Source organism: Engystomops pustulosus, chromosome 9, assembly GCF_040894005.1.
Source record: "Engystomops pustulosus chromosome 9, aEngPut4.maternal, whole genome shotgun sequence".
NCBI classification, from domain to species: domain Eukaryota; kingdom Metazoa; phylum Chordata; class Amphibia; order Anura; family Leptodactylidae; genus Engystomops; species Engystomops pustulosus.
The window spans coordinates 9,317,144-9,335,982 of NC_092419.1; the positions used below are offsets into that span (position 1 = coordinate 9,317,144).

At 42.5% G+C, this 18,839-nt stretch overlaps 1 protein-coding gene across 1 annotated transcript; it reads right to left on the reverse strand.

The window, feature by feature from the left end:
- Positions 1-1,414: 1,414 nt before the first annotated feature.
- On the reverse strand, positions 1,415-12,961 carry LOC140078095 (cytochrome P450 2A5-like). Its single transcript, XM_072125940.1, has 9 exons — positions 12,578-12,961; positions 9,950-10,112; positions 8,476-8,628; positions 7,238-7,398; positions 6,779-6,955; positions 5,522-5,663; positions 5,003-5,190; positions 4,719-4,860; positions 1,415-2,760 (listed from the first exon to the last, which is right to left on the reverse strand). The coding sequence occupies exons 1-9, from the start codon at positions 12,755-12,757 to the stop codon at positions 2,579-2,581; spliced, it is 1,488 nt and encodes a 495-aa protein (XP_071982041.1). The 5' UTR covers positions 12,758-12,961; the 3' UTR covers positions 1,415-2,578.
- Between the last annotated feature and the right edge of the window lie 5,878 nt (positions 12,962-18,839).

An 18,839-nucleotide genomic window follows, 5' to 3' on the forward strand; every position in this document is an offset into this window, starting at 1 on the left:
TTGAGCCACACCCTGCTCTCTGTATTGCAGCCCTGCCCTGCAAGGGTTATTAGTCTGATGGACAGCTGCTGCTGGAGCCGTGTCTTGGGATCTGCCTTTTATAGCTGCCGACTCCCATCAGACCTTGCTGGTTATTCAGTCTTCTCTGTTCCCTCGTGCTATTGATTTGTTTTGCTACTCTGTGTTATTTGACCTTTGCCATTTTGGTTTTGACACGGTTTTGTCCAACTCCGCTTGCCTCTCTGTATCTGTTGTTTCTCCCTTAGTGTGACTCCGCTTTCCCTGTCTCAGTCTTTTGTTGGTTTTCTGTGCACCAGTGTGAACCCTGGTTTATATATCTGAATTCCTGTTACCTGTTCGCTCCACCATCCAGCAGCTGCCAGACGAATAAAGTCTTCCCTGTAACTTTGTAGGGTCCCTCACGGTTGGGCCATAGCCCGCAGGGACGTTGCAGGGTGAGTTCGCAACCACTTACCTAGTCTTACAGCTAGCACCAAGCCTGGTTGTGTTTGTGCTGTTGCTGGACAGGTTCCTTACAACTTTACTCTGTGATCTCCCAGCTAACTCTCTAATGTCCATCCAATTCACCTGCCGGATGGTGTCATTGAAGATGATTTATGGTGTTATTTATAGAGATAAGTTTACATTTTTGTCCTGATTCGGTTATTATTATTTGGGTCCCTTGAGGTTCTTTTCTATCCTTTTTTTCCATTTTAATAAGAAAAGCATCAACATAGTTTTGGATGTTATTCATAAACAAAGATTTTCCTGTTTATTTCTACTATTTTTTCCCACAAGCTGAAGAAGTTTTGTTCATATAGATGAAGATCTTCTGGGTAAAGCCGCATTACTCGAGAGAACATCTCATAAATCTAAACCAAAGTGGAGATTTAAGAAAAAATATTAGTAGTGATCAGCGTCATGCTCCACCCATCCAACCCAAATGACCTTCCCTTCTACTAAAATCAAATCCATAGAAGATCCCCTGGTCATGGGACTAGCAATTCCATCCACCATCTTACGTGGCCCCATTCTAAGGAAATGATGGTGATGATGGACGACATTAGAGGGTTTTCCCACAAAGGCAAGTTAGCCCCTATCCATGGGACAGTGCCTAAGTTGCTGATCAGTGGGGGTCAAGAACGAGGGGTCCGACCGTCCTCTTGCCACTCCTTAGACTAATGGAGTAGATGGCCGCGCGTGACCGTTCTGCTCCATTGATCTCTATGGAGCTGATATGGAGCTGATCTTCAGCAAAGCTTTCACTAGGTCTCTTTGGCTTAGCTGTAGAAAGATCCCTCGCTGTAATGTCTGATCCTGTATACAGCCCTAGGTGCTACGTTAGATGGTAAACCAAAAACTGATCACCAGACTGAGATGTTCAATTTTAATTTTAATGGATTGAATCATTCATAGAGTCACAAACATATGATACAGTATAATACAATACAAGGCAGTAATCACCTACATTCCAAGTAGTACAATGATACAGTTACAGACTTAACGTTTCCGTGGCACTTTTCCGAAACAATATACGAGCAGTGCCTCATGGTGGAAAATTCAAGAATTGCACGAAAAATAAATAAATGAAAAAAACTAAGGCTGGAGGATTTTTTAATAATAGACTATTTTCAGGACAGGTCATCAATACCTGGATCGGAAGGAACGGACAGCTCCATGTGGCACAATGGAAAAATCAACTGCCATTACTACAATAAAAGCAGCTGCATTTGAGGATAGCATAGGCTATCATTGTGGACAAGCTCTTTGCTCTACAAATAAAATTTGCAGTATTTTTTAGCTTATTGACAGATAAGTTTAATAAATATTTCTTATTGATCTTTTGTGTATCTTCCATGCCAAAGACTCCAGATCATCAGAGATCTCCAGATAAGTATCACATATGCAGATACAACAGTACAAACAGTTAGGGATAGTCACCAGGGCCAGATCACAACATAGTAGTATGAACGGAAGCCAAAAGTCAGGATACCAGGTAAACAATGATCAAAAATACTGTGTAATTTGCAGTATTTTATATATTATTGACAGATAAGTTTAATAAATATTTCTTATTGATCTTTTGTGTATCTTCCATGCCAAAGACTCCAGATGATCAGAGATCTCCAGATAAGTATCATATATGCAGATACAACAGTACAAACAGTTAGGGATAGTCACCAGGGCCAGATCACAACAAGGTAGTGTGAACAGAAGCCAAAAGTCAGGATACCAGGTAAACAATGATCAGAGTCACAAGCAAAGTATAGAGCTAGCTAAGAAAACCACTATAGTAACTACAACATCTTAGGAAGGGTGGGCAGTACTCTTAGGTGGTCTCAGAGCCCCAGTGTCAATAGTGATAGAGCCAGGACTCATAATAATGGATAATGGAGCAAGTGATTAGTGTAAGAAACTGTTAATCACAATGGATTAACTTGCGGTGAACCAAAGCTAATGCCGCAGGAAAGGTGTGGTACTTATCAATTCAAAGACCAGTTGTTCAAAAGGTACAAAGATTAAGAGCCCCCACAGCAGCATACCACGAACAGAGGATGGCGCAGACGAAGATGTTGCATTAACGAGGGATGAACGCCATTTTGTACAGTTTTGGAAAATTTCCTAAACCAGATATATCTGGTGTGATATCCAAGTCATCCGGGGCAACAGGGGATTTCAAGGTAAAATTTTGCAATAAAGTTATTAATAAAATAAAAACTTCCAATCGAGCCAGAGCTTCTCCCAAGCAAATCCTCTTACCTAGAGATACATAAAGAGATGTAGGGTCACTGAACAGTCCTGGATACATCATTACAATCAAATGTCTTTAAAAAGTGATTATTAACTTAGAAATTTTAAAGTTAACCTATAGAAAAATCCCATTTGTCCTCAGTTTTTCCTTTCCGTTGGGCCGATGCATCCCTTAAATATCTAGGCATTCACATCTCCTCGGATCCCTCTCATATATACTCCCTGAACTATGAACCCTTAATGAAGTCCATGGCAACTGATCTAATTAAATGGCAACCATTAGATCTCTCGTGGTTTGGGAGAATCAACGTCCTAAATATGTACATCTTGCCACGCTTACTGTACTACTTTCAAACATTACCCATGGACATCCCGCGCACGTTCTTTCTGTCGGAGGAGTCCCCTCATGAGGCTGAAAGGTGCGGGTGGAGTGGGGTTGCTGGACTTTGCCTCCTATTGCAGAGCAGCCATAGGTTCTTGTGTACTGGACTTGTTTTACCACAGGATGGACAAACTATGGGTCGCCTCATAATTCACGCTCATCTCTCGACATCTCCAGGACTTCTTCTGGTTGCCCCTATCCATTCCACTCCAGTCTCTCCTGATATCTCCCATGCCGAAGGAGATCCTACAAGCGTGGCAGAAGTTTGCATTCAAACGAATAGTCTCCACTCCCGGCCCCCTGACTCCCTTCCTGGGAAACCTACATTTCCCACCGGGGATGCATATTCAATCTCTCTTGGGTGAACTGCTGACACTCCCAGGGTTAGAGATGTGGTAAATAAAGATGGGATTCGCCTTTTGGTAGACATAGGAACTGGAGGCTCCTCGGGCCCCTGCCTCAAATATTTTCTGCTGAGACACTTTATTACATCTCTAGCTCCCATCTTAACACTCACATCTACTCTCACTACATTTGAAGAGCTCTGTCTTACTAAGGACCCACCCTCTCACACAATCTCATTACTATATGGTATGCTGTTGGCAAGGGAGATGGGGGACTCAAAACCATACCATGCTAGGGTATGGGAGACAGCTTTAGGTAAAGCACTCTTGCCGGATCAATGGTCCACGGTGTATACCCTAACTCATGTTTTATCCTTGTCCTGTTGCTTACAAGAACTTAACTTTAAAATTCTCTCCCATTGATGCATTCCAGTCAAACTGGGACACATAGACTACCAGATCTCAGACCATTGCTGTTGTTGTGAGAACGAAACAGGTACGATGTTGCATATTTGGTGGAGTTGTCCTCCAACATAGCTTTTACACTAGAACAGGTCCTGCTTTCTGCTCTTCCAGGGCTCATATCAAAAATCAAAACGGGCTTACTGAGACACTAACTAGTTGCTGCCGCCAGGCCATACCTTGGTGTTGGCGAAACTTGCCTCCAGAGCTGATTGGGTCTCCGCCCTTGATCATATTATGAGAACAGAAGAGTTGAAAGCTATAGATGATGGCAGGATCACAATATTCTATACCACATGGATACCCTGGTTGAATTTTAGGAGTTGAAATTCTTTCAATACATGAATCTCTCATGGATCCCTTTCTTGAAGAAATTTCCAACCCCTCTTCCATCTTTCTCTCTCCTTTCTGTTCCCCCTTACTAACTCCCCCCTCCATGTACTACCCATGATGTTTATTCCCCTCCTACCCCACAGTCGCCTGTGTAGTCGTGTACCTAATGTCTGTGTCTGCTTCTGTTTCGATATAATTGCTATATCAGCTATAGAAATGTTGACTTTCTATATACTTGTTTTACGTAATGTCCTTCTTAGCCCTTGTGGCTCCTTATCTAGATATAGCCTTTTCTTGCTGGATATTATACCATTTGGTCTCAATACCATGTTTTTATCCTAAACATTTCAATGATGTACTTTGTATTTTCAGTAAATGTTTATTGACTCTAAAATCAACGTTACCTTTAAAGATATTTTTTTTCTAGCATTTATAATGTACAATACCTGCAGCCAGAGGCATGAAGGCGTCATTCTTTTTGAATTCACCGTTTTCATCAAGGAAATTCCTAGGGTTGAACTCATTTGGGTGTGGGAAGCAGGTAGGGTCTTTCAGCACCGAGGACAACATTGGAAACACATTGGTGTCCTGGAATATGAAAAGGTATCCGAAAATATCTGTAGTAGGTATTGTACAATCCCTCTTCCCTGTCCCTCAACCAGTAATGACTTAAGTGAGACATCCTACTCCCTTCTTCCCAAAAATTGTTTCAATATTTAAAGAAAACTACCTTAGGTATAGAGTATCCTCTGAAAGTAATGTCTTTTGTGGTTTTCCTCGGCAGTCCCATTGGAAGCAAATCTATGAAACGTTGTATTTCATGAATAACAGCGTCGGTGAATGGCATCTGATTCCGGTCTTGATTCTGTGGCCATCGGTCTCGTCCAATGACCATGTCAATTTCCTGGTGGACCTTGGCTATAAGTAAATATTAAATATATCAAGTTCTAAATGTGTTCAAAGTATGGCCCAGATACTGTACATTAGGAACCAAATAAACCCGGTTACTAGCCCTAGACTCTATGATGGATGCCAAAGGTCTTGGGAAAGACTGCGCCACGTTGAGCCATTTTGGATACAATCAATAACCAATATGGTCCATAAGTGAGGACTACATTTCATACTATATGCAAAGCTCATAGGCTGTAGGTGTTCATATTCATCCATCCCAATTTGTTCTAACCTTAGAATCAGTTTTTTACCGACTGCTATGGTCGGCATTGCAAGGTGTTCAAATTTCTTTACCTACCAAGGACATCAGGATATTTCATTAGAAGAAGTAGTGAATAGGTCAGGGTTGTGCTGATGGTTTCTACTCCAGCAAAGAAAATTTGTAATGTGCTGTTCAATAGATTGGTCTTGTGGAATTCACTCTTGGGGTTATTTTTTTCCTGTAAAAAACAGTTTTATTATACACTACACAATGAGAATAACAAAGGACATTGACAAATACTAAGGAAAAGCAACAGGAGCATGGAAAGAATAAAATGAGGTCTTCTGAGACCTGATGTTAGAAATATACAGTCTATCACACCTCCTCTCATATACAGTGTCGGACTGGGTCTCCTTACAGAGGCCCACCAGAGAAAATCAATTTGGGGGCCCACTCTTCATTACCCCTCCTCCCCCTCAAAAATACACTCTAGCAGCCTCAAAATTGTGGTGTTTCCTGATGGACCTCTGGGGTTCAGTATTGGGTTGAGCCAGGGCCCACCGGAGGATCATCTGGTACTCTGGTGGGCCAGTCCGACACTGCTCATATATGATATGTATCCTCTAAAAACCTTTACCTTACCTAAGCTTAGGGATGGTCCACTGTGCCCAAAGTTTTATCTTTGGTTGTCCTTCCAGTGTCTATCAAAAAGTCAAAATACATGTAGCCTCCTTATGCAGTGGCCATGTTACTTAAAGAGGACCTGTCACCCAAAATTTTGGCACAATTTACTAATGTAAGAAGCTCCTAGTGCTTGAACAAACGCCGCAGTGTTAGAGTGTTTCCGCGTTACCAGAAACCTGCGGCGGGGTACAATGTAATCCTCGGACCACTCGCAAAGCGGTCCAATGTAATCATGAGGGGGCGGTCCGAGGCGCTGCTTCTTCCCCGGACCACCCTGCTTGCTCCATAGGGTGGTGGTGACTGCCACGCATCATGCAGCAGTCACCCTTCTAACCACGCCCCAACCTTACCCCCTTATGAATATTGAATACGTCGGACAGCTTTGTGAGCAGTCCGACGATTATACGGTACCCCGACGCAGTGTTGGATAGCGTTACCGGAGGTTTCTGGTAACGCTATCACTCTAACACTGTGGCGTTTGTTCAAGCACTAGGAGCTGCTTAATTTAGTAACATCTCCTAGTGCCGAAATTTTGGGTGACACGTCCTATTTAATGGTCTCTGCCATAACCCCTTCACCTTTAGACATGAGCAGTCAAATGGTCACAGACAATTCTTCCTGTGGGCTGGTTACTACCAGACCTCTTACCAAGGGGCCTGGTTTTTTTACCTTCTCCATCTTTATCAGAAAAGCATCAACATAGTTTCGGGGGTTATTCTCGTCCAAAGTTATTTTGTTCATTTCAACTCTTTTTTCCACAAACTTGATTAGTTTTTTAAAATAGGTGAAGATCTGCTGGTGTTTCCCAGGCATATACCACATCACCCGGGGGAACATCTCAAACAACTAAAAAAAAATACACAACATAAGCAGGTATGAGTAAAGTCTAGTATGATTTGTAATAAAACATCCAAGAAATTCCAAAATGTCTCATCCAATTGTTTAATTATGCAGCACCCAACCACCTCATCCTTCCATCCCATCTCCCAATAACACATCAATACATCAGAAATACACATCAAGTTTTCCATAGTTTCTTTAAAATTATCAAAATTTCAAAATGCCAACATTTCCAAAGTCAAAATTTTGTTCATCTCTAGAAGGAATCAAACCTTCTTGAGGTCCTACCTGGCCCCATGTTGAGCTGGCAATGGAGAATGTTGCATGCATCAGGGAAATGACATCCAGGAGCTCCGCATCCTCATAGTCATGACGATGTCCAAACATCAGGGTGAAGATCACGTTACAGGTGGCTTTACTTATGTAGAGTCGAGGGTCCACCCAAGATTCTAGAGCACAAAGAAAAGATTTGTTGTTTTGATTCTGAATAGGTTCCATGTCTAATAACATTATATTATTACTATTTTATGTCTGGTGTTCTTAAGTTGAGTTTGTATGTAAGTCCAAACTGTATACTTTATCATTGTAGATCCAGTGACAATTAGATTTTCAAAATTTCTGCTGTAATGGGACCAAGGATTATCAATAAATCTTCATTACAGACACCTTCCACTGATCATTGCAGTCTGGGACTATAGTAACATCCAGAGAGGTCACCAGAGGTTAACTAGGGGTCATCTGTAAGTCGGGTGTCCTTAAGTAGGGGACCGCCTGTACTGTCATCTTACATGCATATGACCTTCACGTGTATCAAACGATCCATCTGAGTATTGTTATCGCCCACTATGTACATTGGACACACAGGCTGTGTGATACATTAGTTGTGTGTTGTTTCTTACACAGATAGGTTGCCTTCAGCATCTGGTTAGTACATGGTCCATGTGTTGTATATCTCATGAGTGTAACAAAATGGCCCACAGACCAAAAATGTGCTTAATAGTGTTCTGGGTTTCCATTGTTGGAAATGTGCCATCAAAATAGTAGCAATTTTTTAAATCTGATTTTTTAAATTAATTAACTTTGTAACTTTTAAGACATTTGGGTGCAAAATTCAAAACCCATTAAAAAAAATCTAACAAATATAGGGTTAAAAAAGAAGCATAAAAGTATATAAAAGTATGAGCTCCGAGCAAATGAGTGAGCGAACCGGCTGATGAAAGGCAGCAACACAGCAAAACTCAATAGGCCACCAGGAACAAAGTGTTTCCGGCCAGGCTTGGTGTTCTTGGCGTAGAGGTGGAGTAAGGGGGAACATATTAGTATTTCAGGATTTCCATACCAGAAAACTGTCGTGAGATCTGATGAATCTCTCCTGATCCTTACCCCTAGTCTTCATTTTGGTGTCCAATCCCGAGCAAGCAGCAGCCATTATACTCTCTCTAGATATTTTTGCATAACTTTTTTATATAATGCTTAGCTTTAAGAAATCATCTAATCTAAGACATCTGATAAATGACAAGAATAACCTTTTAGTTTCCGAAATTCGGTCACTAGACACAGAGCCTCCTCTTGAATCCGATCTTCCGTATTCCGCTTTCCCATGCCAAAATCCCGCAAGGCGGTGAGAGAAAATCTTCGAAGTTCCCTCCATCTGTCCATGTTACTTGTGAAAGCAATTCCTGAAGGGGAAAGCACTTCATAATGATGTAGGGTTATGAACGATTTATATTCACATGAGCAAATCGTATAACAAATATATTTACTGGTTGATGAATTATACACAACTGAGCGGCCAATAAACAAATTGCTTGTAAAAAGCTGATTATAGAACAACGAGCCGTGAGCTCCCCCCATAATAGTGCGCCGTTCTCTGTGCTTTATAGCATTCTTGCCAATTTTTGATGGATTTGACACACCCCGTTCAGATGATATGCGCCCCTGTTTTAGAATGTGATCGGCACAGATGTCCATGTCAGATATTAAATTAAGAAAATTCTGAACCGAATAAGGTGTTGTTAAAAGTCAATGGACGCCCCATCTGTAATGAAGTCCAACAGTAGCAAGAGAGGAGAGCCATGGATAGCACCCTGCTGTAACAGGAGGGACACCAACATCTGGAAACCTACACCAGCCCCCTTTGAACTTAAAAGGGTTTTGTCACTAATCCTAAATTATAATAGGGTAAGTGTAAGACTCTTATAGGGTCACACACATATAGTACTTACCCTGCGGCGTTTGCAGGTCACACAACTCTTAGACCTGTGTCCTGGCGGCTTTTGGTAATGGAGGGGGCCCTACAGACTACAATGCATGCCATTTTCAGCATAATCACTACCCTGCAGTGCTTGAAGCGGTGTGTGGATGTCCACAGGAGTGTGGACATGAGGGGCGTGCGGAAAGTAATGTTTGCATGGCCCCCCACCATCCACCAAAGGCCATAAGGACACAGGATAATACAGGTAGTCTTGGTCCTGCTGCCCAGGAATCAAATGACCAATGGCTCCCAGTGGCGAACCCAGAATTTTAACAGGGTAAGTACTATATGGGTGACCTATTCGGATAGGGATTAGTAGTCAACCCCTTTAAATGTGCTATGCTAATTTGTTGATGTCTGCCATCTTGTTGTAGGACTGTTTTGGAATGTTCCTATACTTGTGGGAAATGTTAAATGTGACCCCACTTGCCGATTTGCACCAATGACAACAATTGTGCAAAATAGGAACATGATTTATCTTAAGGAAATCAGCCCAAAGATAAGTAAAAGAGCAAAAAGGGGAAAAAGACCAACATGCAAGACTAAAGATAAATCTGACCCATGGTTTGCAGTCCAGCAAAAATGTGTAGGGTTTGATAGAGAATGAGAATTGTCCATCAACATCACGCACTTCCCTACCCATTGGCTCTTAAAGACCAGAGTTTTCCACATAGTTTCTATGTGCTCTACACCGGCCACTGCTAAGTTGTAAAATTTGCATATTTTAATTGAGCAAAATTACTCACCATAGTTTTTGTAGTAGAAATCGAAGGAAGCAATATCACCTCGAGCTAAGAAATCATCTCCTCTGTCTACATAAATTTCTTTCATGGCTTTGTAGCCTGTGACCACTACGACAGGTCGAGAGCCCAGATATATGGTGAACACATCTCCATATTTCTCACTAAGCTGGATAAAGACAAAGAAATATAAGGTTCCATCAAACGAAGGCCAATGGTTCCTCAAAACAAGACAAAAATCTGAGGTTTCCACCAGGGATATTATCCAGTGGGGCAGATTTATCATTAAAGGGTTGACTTGGGACACTAAACCGGACACCTGTCCCTATGGTATAAGTCCTTCAATGAAAATAAAATAAAAATGTTTATACCTACCTTGGTCTGGAGCTCCATGTGCCTGCGCAGTAAAGCCGTGCTACACATGCATTGTAGTAATGGCGCATGCGCAATGAAAGGGTTGTAGCACTCCGACTTTATTGAAGAACTACGCAGGCTCGGAGAGTGCAAGAGATGGTCTGAGGTGCCTTATTGGACTTATTTTTTTTAATCGCGGCCACGGAGGGACTTTGCGACACTAATCCACCAGTCCATAAGGTGGTTTAGTGACCAAAATTGCCCTGACAGGTCCTCTTTAAGCAGGCTCTTATTCTTGCTTTTAAGAGTGTCTTTAGAACCCTTATGATGTCTTTTGGACTTCTTAGACAGCTTGGGCTTGCAACTTTTCTAGTTGAAAAGTACAAATTTGTTGCAACAGTTTACAAATCTGTCTACCACAGCTGGATTAACTAGATAAAAACAGAGGAAGTTGGCTGAAGCAAAAAGTGCGGGATGAGTGGCACGTAAAGAAAAACTGCACAAAAAGGTGGCAAATCGGCAGATGTGGCAACTGTGAAATAAGACAAAAAAACTGCTGTAACTGCGATGTGTGATAATGTAAGTATAAGGGTTATAAAGAAATGGGTTCCCATTCTTAAGAGTTGAAAGTGGCAGCAGGTTGAGCATGTGCTCCGACACTCTCATAAACAGTGAATGACAATCACTAATTCTCCAATCCAATGCTACTTCATTCAATAACTGACAATGGGACTGCCGTTTTCATGAATTGTAGGGGCCCCAGGAGTCAGAAACCCTTATATCCTGTCCTGTTGATAGGGAATAGTACAACTTGGTACCACCCCTTTAAGTGCACCTGGAGGCAAATATCAGAACACTAAACACCGGACTAGTGAGAGAAGAGACTCTACCAGTTATACAAAGTAAACAATTTAGTTCCGAGCCAGACAAGAGCAGATAATCCCAAAATAACAGTCACAAGAAAGTCCTAATACAGTAGCATTGATGAAAATCCCATACACACAAAATTTAGGGTTGTTGTAAATATTTGATGAACAATTTTATGACTTTTCAGACCTTTTTTTACGCTGCTTGTCAACCTGTTGAGCCGGAATGACCAGCTTTTTCACAAAAATGATTGCAATCTTCTTTTCAGTAGAACAGTGGGGTACACAATGGAGTAACATTTCAGGACAGTTTAGGACTAAAAGCTGCACCAAAACACAATGGAACATCTGATATATTTTAGTAAGATACAGGGTCACATTAGGCCATCCACCAGGGGACAAGGCTCTAACATACCGTAATACCGGACCCAGAGATACAACAGGGATGGGATGACTGATAGACAATAGCATCAGTCTGCCACTCGAATTAGGGGGCGCATTTCAGTCTAGGGCCGCCACCATCGACATAGAAATTAACTGTATGTGAGTCTTTTAAGGCACCGATACTGTTGATTAAAAGGGTAGCATGTATTAATATGTATGATATAATGACTGCTAGGATATTTATGTGTGCAGAATAGTAACTGTGGATACATCTTTATGTTTGTAATATAGTGACTAGAGGGACATATTGTGTGTGCGGAATGGTGACTACTGGGTTATATTTATGTGTGTGATAAAGTAACTGCTGGGATATATCTATGTGTGGGATATAGTACCTTCTTGGATATAGTTATGCATGCTGTATAGTGACTGCAGGGATATATTTATGTGTGTGGTATATTAACAGCAGGGATATATTTAAGTGTGAGATATTGTAACTGCTGGGATATATTTATATGAGGGATCTAGTACCTTCTGTCATATAGTTATGCATGCTGTATATTGTTTGCAGGGATATATTTATGTGTGCTGTATAGTGACTGCAGGGATATATTTATGTGTAGAATATAGTAACAGCGGGATATATTTATGTGTGGGATGTAGTAACTTTTGGGATATATTTATGGGTGGAATATAGTTACTTCTGGGATATATTTATGTATGGGATATAGTAACTTATGTGTGTCAACCACAGTGGTTGACTGCTTAGATAATTTCTTATAATTGTTAATGGGGGATGTGCTTTTCAATTTTGCACCTTCATAGGGATAGAATCTTCATCAGTTTACCATGAATTCCTTGTCCTGGTCCTAGAAGAAGGTAACCTCATCTAGAAGCCAGTAGGGTCTATTTCCTGGGGATGATGAAGGCTGGAATGTGGTGGGTCAAAGGAACCCCAATCCAACACTAGCAAGAAACTATCATTCAGACTCCAGCTAAACAGTCTTTGAAACATATGAAGGGGACCTACCTTCAGCAGAGTCTTCACTATGTCTCCTTGGCTTAACTGTAGGACGTTCCCGAGTATTGGCAGAGGTGTCGGTCCAGGTGGTAACGTTCTTTCTCTCCAGAAATGTTTAAAACTAATAAAGATGAAGAGACAAGATAACGCAGCTGTGAGTAGGAGAGTAACATCGTCTGAGACGTACATCCTGGAGTTCCGATGATCTCTCTGCTCAGAGAAACTTTTGTTTTCTTCAGGTAGAGGCAGGACTAGGGCTCTGGGCGGGTGAGTGTTGCCTCATTTGCCTCGTTTTATGGTTAGCATTCCCAAGGGTTCAGAACACTTTTTCCTGGTCAAGCTCTAGTATTCCTGGTGGCCATGTACAAGCGCGTCTACTGCTGCTGTTTTTTGTCCAAGTTCAATAATGTTATGTTTATGGCTTGTTGTCTGCAAAACGAAACTATACACGAGACAGTAGAAACCAGCAGCTGTGGAGTCCTTACCTTCAGGGGATCTACAAGGTGACGTTAATTGGCCTTGGCGATGAAGCTGAAGTATGTTCTCTCTTTGTTGCAACATCTAAGGTTGGAGGAGGATAGCAGCTGAATTACAGTGAGTCACTGGTGGAGTTTATCACAGTCTTTACTCTTTTTTGCACTTCTTTTTATATTTTTTTTGCACATTGGTTGATTTTTGTGACAGCAAAGTTCACTGTAACCGAGTTTCCTTGTGTTGTGCCTAATTTTGCGCTTTATTTTTTTTTTACTGTAATCACTGACATCACTGACATTGGAGGAGATTTATCGTTGTGCAACACCCCTGCCAACGTATTGGCAAGGGGGTAGTTGCGAATAGGGCCATCTACCTGTCAGAATCCATCTGATGAGCCTGCGAAACTCACCCAAGGGATAATGCAGGGAGATCTCAGGTAATCTGTTGCTGTAACCTCTGCCTGGAAAGGCAATAGTTAAGTGGGTGTAAGATGTTATCCAATTATGTGGCTGTATTGTAAACTGGAGTGTGATTGGAGAGGTTCTACCGCCTGACCAAGGGGGAGTATAAAACCCCTGTGCAGGAGAAGCATATGGTCCATTCCAGTCTGCAGCGTCTCAGTCTGCAGTCTTCCTTGCCTGTCAGCCGTCTAGTCCATATGGTCTGAGGGAAGAGACAGTCAGTGTTCAGTACACCTTCAGTGCTTTTACAGAACCGAATCCCAGGAGTCAGGAGACTCTAATTCAGAGCTGAAGCTTCCACACACAGCTCCATGTCCATTATCCCAGCCTGCATCTAATCAGGCTGGTGCCTTATTCCTGAGAACCACTCTCCACGACCACTCCAGTACCAGAATCTGAATCTGCTGTTGACGGTTTAGGCCTGTTGCCTGCGACCTGTTGTTCAATAAAGAACCGTGAGTTGATTTGCACAACGTTGTCTCCATCTGATCCCTGGATACGGCTGTTACCACCACGGGCTTCCCCATCCATTACCCAGGGACTTATCTTACAGACACTCAGGGGTTGCCCCAGGGAGAACTAGTACCACAGCCTCTCCCTCCATATTTCTTGCACACACCACCTCCTAGAGAGCTGCCAGGCTGTGGGACAGCCCTCTGGTCCTCATACCAAGCAACGTGACATCAGCGTGCCCTAGTCCGCCACCGACAGCCACTCCGGTATCCCAATGATCTTCTCTTTAATGTATAGGATTTTGTTTCCAGGTGCCACAAAACTGGAAATATCCACAGTTAAAGTAACAATTACAAATTTGTATTTTCAGCTCCCCCTCCCAAATGTTACAGTGAATATCTCTGGTTCTGTGGCACCACAAAACACTATCCTTATATGATATTAAAGAGGGGATTCCCTTCTTTAAAAGACATCCACCACCAGGATGAAGGATTGTAAACCAAGCACACTGACATACTGGTGTGTGTCCTCTCTGGCAGGATCTGCTCTTCTTTTAGCTTCTTATGCCATGTTTTTTTACATTCCTTTAAACTATGCAAATGAGCCTGGGGGACTCAAGACTTCATAGGTGTTAGTGGAGCCTGTATCCCCTCATACTCATTTGCATAATTTTTTAAACTTTTTTATTAAAAAGAAGGACATAAGAAGCTTAAGGAGTGGATCCTGCCCGAGGGGACACACCAGTATGTCAGTGTGCTTGGTTTACAATCCTTCATCCTGGTGGTACATGTCCTTTAAAATGATATAAGAACTGTGTTTTTAGAAGTTATAGCTGCTTGAAATGTGTTCCCCTCCATTCTTTCCACTGAAGGCAGCATAGAGTAGTAAAAAAAGGGAGGTACAGGGAGACAGTGTTGACAGTTTGCAGAAGTACCTGCACCCTCTGCCTCTGTAGCTGAACACAGGGAAGAGTGATAGATAAAAGTTGTACATATTTATAATAGTTTCAACTTTACTGCTTATTAAAAAGAACTTTGATGGTCAAAAAGGACGGAGGATGAACTCTTCCCCGATTCACAAAGATTGTGCGCCCGATATCCTGCATGTGTCGCACCGCCGGAGTTCACCGCCTTCCGGGGTGCATGTGCTTGGCTTGCGACACAATTTCAAAGTTAAATCACGCACTTAGGGGGTCATTTACCAATGGCCCGATTCACGTTTTCCCGATGTGTTACCCGAATATTTCCGATTTGCGCTGATTTCCCCTGAATTGCCCCGGGTTTTTGGCACACGCGATCGAATTGTGGCGCATCGGCGCTGGCATGCACGCGAAGGAAATCGGGGGCGTGGCCGAACGAAAACCGGACGGATTCGGAAAAACCGCTGCATTTAAAACAAAAAAAGTGTCACGGAGCTTGCACTTATCTTCACTAGGAATAGGCCGGTGTTCTTGAGTGCGTTCCGATGCTCTTCAGCACAGCAGCGCCACCTGGTGGACGTCGGAGGAACTGCCTTAATGAATCCCGGGCGGACCCGAATCCACCGCAGAGAACGTGCCGCTGGATCGCGAATGGACCGGGTAAGTAAATCTGCCCCTTAGTCCGAAAGAGTCGGATCGTCTGACGGCCCACTCCCCCAATTTGTCGCATGGAAGCCGGCACCAATGCGCCAAAATCCGATCGCGTGCACCAAAATCCCCTGCTAAATGCGGCGCAGATCGGAAATTTTCGGAGCCTTAGTAAATGAGCCCCATGGAGGTAAAGACACCATCATACATTTGCCCTCCTGAAAACCAAGGACATTACATAAAAGTATTCCATGAGATGGTAGAAAGTGTACTACAGAATAGAGCAGACAAGGAGAAAAACACGAAATGTAGCAAATCCAACGTCTGAAAAAATTAGAGATCTGTAATCATTTCTACTGACAAAGGGGGAGGCATCGTAATCCAAGACCATCCAGACAAACATAAAGAAGCTCTAAATATCCTGGCAGATAAAACCTATTAGGAAAGAATAATAAGAAATTCCTTCATGCGGTGTACGCCCAACGGGTTACGGAGGGTACACCTGGACTGGTGGAGGATGTTGTGGAGGTGTAAGGGGTTAATAATCATAAGTGCACTTTAAGGGGAGGAGGTTTGCTGCAGAGCACTTTCCTCCTCCCCTCTTGTTTCCTGTATATAAGGGGAGCGAGTCTCCTCCCACTTCCTCTCTTGATTGCGGCACTCAAGGAAGCAGTCCCTCCCTCCCTAATTTATTGGTTGTCCGTTTTACTGTTTTGTATATTTGTGTTTTTCTTTAGTTCTGAAGTCACAGCAGACAGAAAATGGAGATCAGAGATGTGTACTTTGCTCGTCTGGCCGACTTGCCATCTGGGAGTCCAGATGGGCATAGTGCAGTACCGAGCCATTGGATGGAGATTTCCTTCACCAAAAGTGTCTAATGTTTTCAATAATGTTTGAAATTGTTAAAGAATAATTGTTAATAAATGCTGTGACCGGTTTTCCACCACCCAACACGAGCCTCAATGTCAATGTTATTTGGGTTTAATACGGGTTGATTGAATGCTGTTGGTAAAGTGCCGGTTTGAGTTATAGATGTTAAGAGGGGGGTTAGTCAATCATTCCACCAGTCATGAAATAGAAAAAATGATGACAGAATTGATTGTTGAAGCCTCCAGAGAAAGAATCTTGAACAAAAAAAAAAAAGTTTTTAACTTTATTTCAACCGGGAACCCCATATTACTATCATTTACCTAAAATACATAAAAATATACAAATATTCCCCTGGACACCGGATTGTGTCAAACATAAATTCTGCAAATGATCTACTTTCATTCATTTGCGACCTTATGTAAGAAGCCTACCGAGCCATCCGAGAGATTCCACCCATCTCATCACATACAGTGGGACGAGCAGAAACTATTGGTGACTACGCGAATATACACCATGATCCAGGTCTGAAATGCGTGGATCAAACTATAATTAAGGATTATCATAGTCCGAAACAACAAAGGGAATTCTGGGATTGAAGTCTAAAATTTATACTAGAATACAACTACTTCACATGTGCTGCTACAATTTACCATCAATTAAGAGGTAGCGCCATGGGAGGTCGGGTGGCCCCATCTTTTGCAAATCTGTGGGAGCTCTCGGGAGCCAACATATTCTAAGTGATTCTCCCTACAAAGAAAAGATAATGGGGGTCATTTACTAAGGGTCTACGGTCCACAAAATCGTCAGAATACCCGACGATATCCGTTGTGCCGCGCATTTAGAAAGGGTTTCGCATGCGATCGGATTTTGGCGCATCGGTGCCAATTTTCACGTGTCACAAATCAGGGGGCGGGCCGTAGGACGATCCAAGGGATTCGGATAATGCACGGGGTTTAACAAAGCAATTTGTTTCGCAAGATACGCACTTACAAGCACCGGGAAGAAGAAGGTGAACTCCGGCGGACCTCAGCGGGGGAAGCGACACATGCAGGATATCGGGCGCACGAGCTATGTGAAACGCGCCGGACTTCATCTTCGTCGGACCGTCCGGATCGGACGTCGTGAAAGGAGCGGGTAAGTAAATTTGCCCCAATATTCTAGAAAAGATTTATAGCCGACATCTTCCTCATATGAAAGGGGGATAAACAGACATTGAAACGATTTTACGACACTAAGAAAAAAAATGACTGGGGGATAAATTTTTGAACTTTACTTCATCAGAAATCGAATTCCTTGATCTAATTATATTTCCTTCAGGATTGACACTGCAAACTTTTTACAAATCTGTAGACACAAACAGTTCTCTCGTCTTTTCCAGCAGCCATTACCTAAAAACGGATTGAAAACATTCCATAACATTAGCCGCTATCGGAGGATTCGGAAAAATTGGACCAACTTTGACAAACAAACCGATATCCTACAACATAGGTTTAAAGAGAAGAATTACGCTTAGAAGTTACTGAAAGATGTAAAAAAAAAAAGAAAAAAAAAAGAAAACACAAAAGCAAAGTCTAGTCTGGGTGAAAAAACTAGAAGACGTGAAAGAAAAAGACAAACCACAAACCTGATAACAACCTATACAAGGGCCGTGCTGAGCTGGCAGAATACAAGCGATCTGCCCCTATAGACACAAAGCAAATCCTCGTAGAGAATTGCCGGACCATCTAGTGGTGAAAAATATGTAAAACAGGACCGGTACAGAACTATGCCGAACTCTGTCGCCACCTGCTGTTAGGTACATGTAACTTACCTTCTTTGTGGAAATCCTCAATAAAAATGATTGGGGATTGAGTTTTACCCTTTACTACAGGATTGTATTCCCTGATCTGGAAGTATCCGATCTGGTTATCGGATCAAAACCAAAACACACTTGCAGGGAATTCTTAGAGTGACATTTTTAAAACAATGGAGATTTAGTAACAATAATTCCTTTAGTTATATAGCGCACACAGATGACGCAGCGCTGCACAGAGTTTGCCAGATCAGTCCCTGTCTCCATGGGGCTCACAATCTAATCAGACTACCAGTGTGTTTTGGAGGAAACTGGAGGAAACCGAAGGCCCCAGAGGAAACCCACACAAACACAGAGAGAACATACAGACTTGCAGACTTTGCAGATGTTGACCCTGGGACTTGAACCCAGATCCCTTGCTCTGCAAGGCTGTTATGCTAACCACTGAGCACCGAGAAGAAGAAGGTGAACTCCGGTGGACCTTGGCGCAGCATCGACACCTAGTGGACCCGAATCCACGTCGGAGAACACGCCGCGGGATCGCGACAGGACCGGGTAAGTAAATGTGCCCCATTGTCTGCAAAGGCTTCTTTGTCTTTATCTGGATCAACATTGTAGCTGTAAAAGTTGGATTAGATCTCATCCTATTTTTTT

Bases quoted from the DNA above. Each gene is read 5' to 3' on its own strand.
- LOC140078095 (XM_072125940.1), bottom strand. From the start codon at position 12,757: ATGTACGTCTCAGACGATGTTACTCTCCTACTCACAGCTGCGTTATCT. The intron at 5,664-6,778 runs GTAAAAAAACCA...TGTTTTTTACAG, and splicing joins TTCTGATAAAGATGGAGAAG to GAAAAAAATAACCCCAAGAG. The intron at 2,761-4,718 runs GTATTGTACATT...ATGTATCTCTAG, and splicing joins CTTCATGCCTCTGGCTGCAG to GTAAGAGGATTTGCTTGGGA.